The 1,984-nt window shown below is 47.2% G+C and overlaps 1 protein-coding gene across 1 annotated transcript in view; it reads right to left on the reverse strand.

The window, feature by feature from the left end:
• The window catches only part of LOC108229703 (mannan-binding lectin serine protease 1-like), a 5,857-nt gene extending 3,879 nt beyond the window's left edge, over positions 1-1,978 (reverse strand). The window contains exons 1-2 of the mRNA XM_037980478.1: positions 1,334-1,978; positions 138-354 (exon numbers count right to left, since the gene is read on the reverse strand). Of these exons, the coding sequence (XP_037836406.1) occupies positions 138-354; positions 1,334-1,338 (222 nt within the window). The 5' untranslated portion in view covers positions 1,339-1,978. The remainder of the gene's footprint in view (positions 1-137; positions 355-1,333) is intronic.
• Between the last annotated feature and the right edge of the window lie 6 nt (positions 1,979-1,984).

Consider the following 1,984-nt stretch of genomic DNA (forward strand, 5'->3'; position numbering starts at 1 on the left):
AAAGTGATCCGGATCAACAGTTCTCCAGACTTTTTGAAGTTCTTTCTTTGGACTTTGAATTAAAACCAGAACTCGGTCAGGTTCAGTCCTGACTTCAGGGTTCAGGTCAGAACCTCTCGGTTCAGTCGGTGTCTCACCTTGACGTAGTCGTACTCGCACAGGTAGGACGGCTCCAGGTGGAAGTGGCTGAAGTAGAGTCCGACCCGGAACCCGTGGGGAACGCTGATGTTCCAGCGCCGCTCTGTCTCGCGGGGATACGGATCTGGGAAGTTTGGCGACTGCAGGCTGCCGTACATCACTGACGGCATCGGAGCGCCATGTCCGAGGGAGAAGAGTACCGAGATCACCAGGATCCTGGACAGAACCACAGAGAGAGTCCAATCAGAACCGCTCTGCTGGACCTGAGATCAGATCATCAGATCCAGGATCAGATACAGGTTCTGATTTACTCTGAAAGTCTCTACAGTCTGAGGAGTGAAAACAGCTTTGATCCGACGTTTCAGACAGTTTGTTGGTGGAGATTCTCTGGATTTGGACCCGCCTGGACCCGCCTGGACATGCCTGGACCCGCCTGGACCCGCCTGGACCTGCCTGGACCCGCCCAGACCCGCCTGGACCCGCCAGGACCTGTCTGGACCCATCTGGGGACTCTTTGGGGTTCAGAGTTTAAGGTTCGGGTTTAAATCCATCAGATCCTGAGTTTAATCCTGACTTTAGTCTGGATTCAGTTCTGGTTTAATCCTGTTTTATTGACCTCCACCAATGAGGTCGTGTTTACAGCAGCGCTTGTTTGTTTGTTTGTTTGTTTGTGCACAACTTTACTCAAAAAGGAAAGAATGAATTTGAATTAAACTGTCCGGAAATGTTGAGGTTCTCACGAAGAACAAATCAGGATCCGCAAAATGTAATCATCTTTTTGACTAAGCATGAACAAAATAAATAAATAAAATAAACAAACAAACAAACACACACACACACACACAAACAAATAAACAAACGCCTCTGAAAACATCACCTCCTTGGTGGAGGTGAATAAAAATATTAAATCAATGAAAACTAAAAGAACAAAAAGCCCGAAATAAGTTGTTTGCAGCTGAACCCGGTTCGGACGGGTTCTGGTTCTGGTGTTCAGTAAAGAAGAAAGTTTAATTTCCTCTCTGAAGCGGTTCGGTCCGTCGGTTCGGAGAAGTTTTTAACTCCACAGGTTCCGTATCGATCTGAAACCAATCAGTGATCCACGAACTCGGTTCTGCCGAGACCCGAACCTCCAGCTCAGCGCGCAGACTCCGAACCAACCCGACACCAATCATCGATCATGTGATCAGAAACTCACCGCATCCTGCTGAAGAAGGTTCTGCTCCGGTTCCGACGCTCCGCGGACCGCGGACTGACCGCAGACCCGCAGACCGTCTGACGTCATCACGGCGGACTGAAGGAGTGACGCAACCACGGTTCCCTCTGCTGGCCGGAAGTCGTTTCAACGTTTCTGATGATCAATCAGCTGATTGGCTATCAGTGTTTGTAGAGCCAGCCGTCGATGCAGCAAACAAACAAACAAACAAACAAACTGGCAGCTGTCAGGCCTCTTGTCTCTCAGCCAGCTGTGTTAGCAAAATATCTCAGGAACCAGAGGACAGATTTTAATTCAGCTCCTGAAACAAACTGGCTGCTGGAGACTGGCACCAAGTAGTTATAGTTACCAGCAGTTAGTTATAGTTACCAGCAGTCAGTAATAGTTACCAGCAGTTAGTTATAGTTACCAGCTGTTAGTTATAGTTACCAGCAGTTAGTAAAAGTTACCAGCAGTTAGTTATAGTTACCAGCTGTTAGTTATAGTTACCAGCAGTTAGTTATAGTTACCAGCAGTCAGTAATAGTTACCAGCAGTTAGTTATAGTTACCAGCTGTTAGTTATAGTTACCAGCTGTTAGTTATAGTTACCAGCAGTCAGTAATAGTTACCAGCAGTTAGTTATAGTTACCAGC

The sequence above is a fragment of the Kryptolebias marmoratus genome, linkage group LG2 (assembly GCF_001649575.2).
Source record: "Kryptolebias marmoratus isolate JLee-2015 linkage group LG2, ASM164957v2, whole genome shotgun sequence".
Classification (NCBI taxonomy): domain Eukaryota; kingdom Metazoa; phylum Chordata; class Actinopteri; order Cyprinodontiformes; family Rivulidae; genus Kryptolebias; species Kryptolebias marmoratus.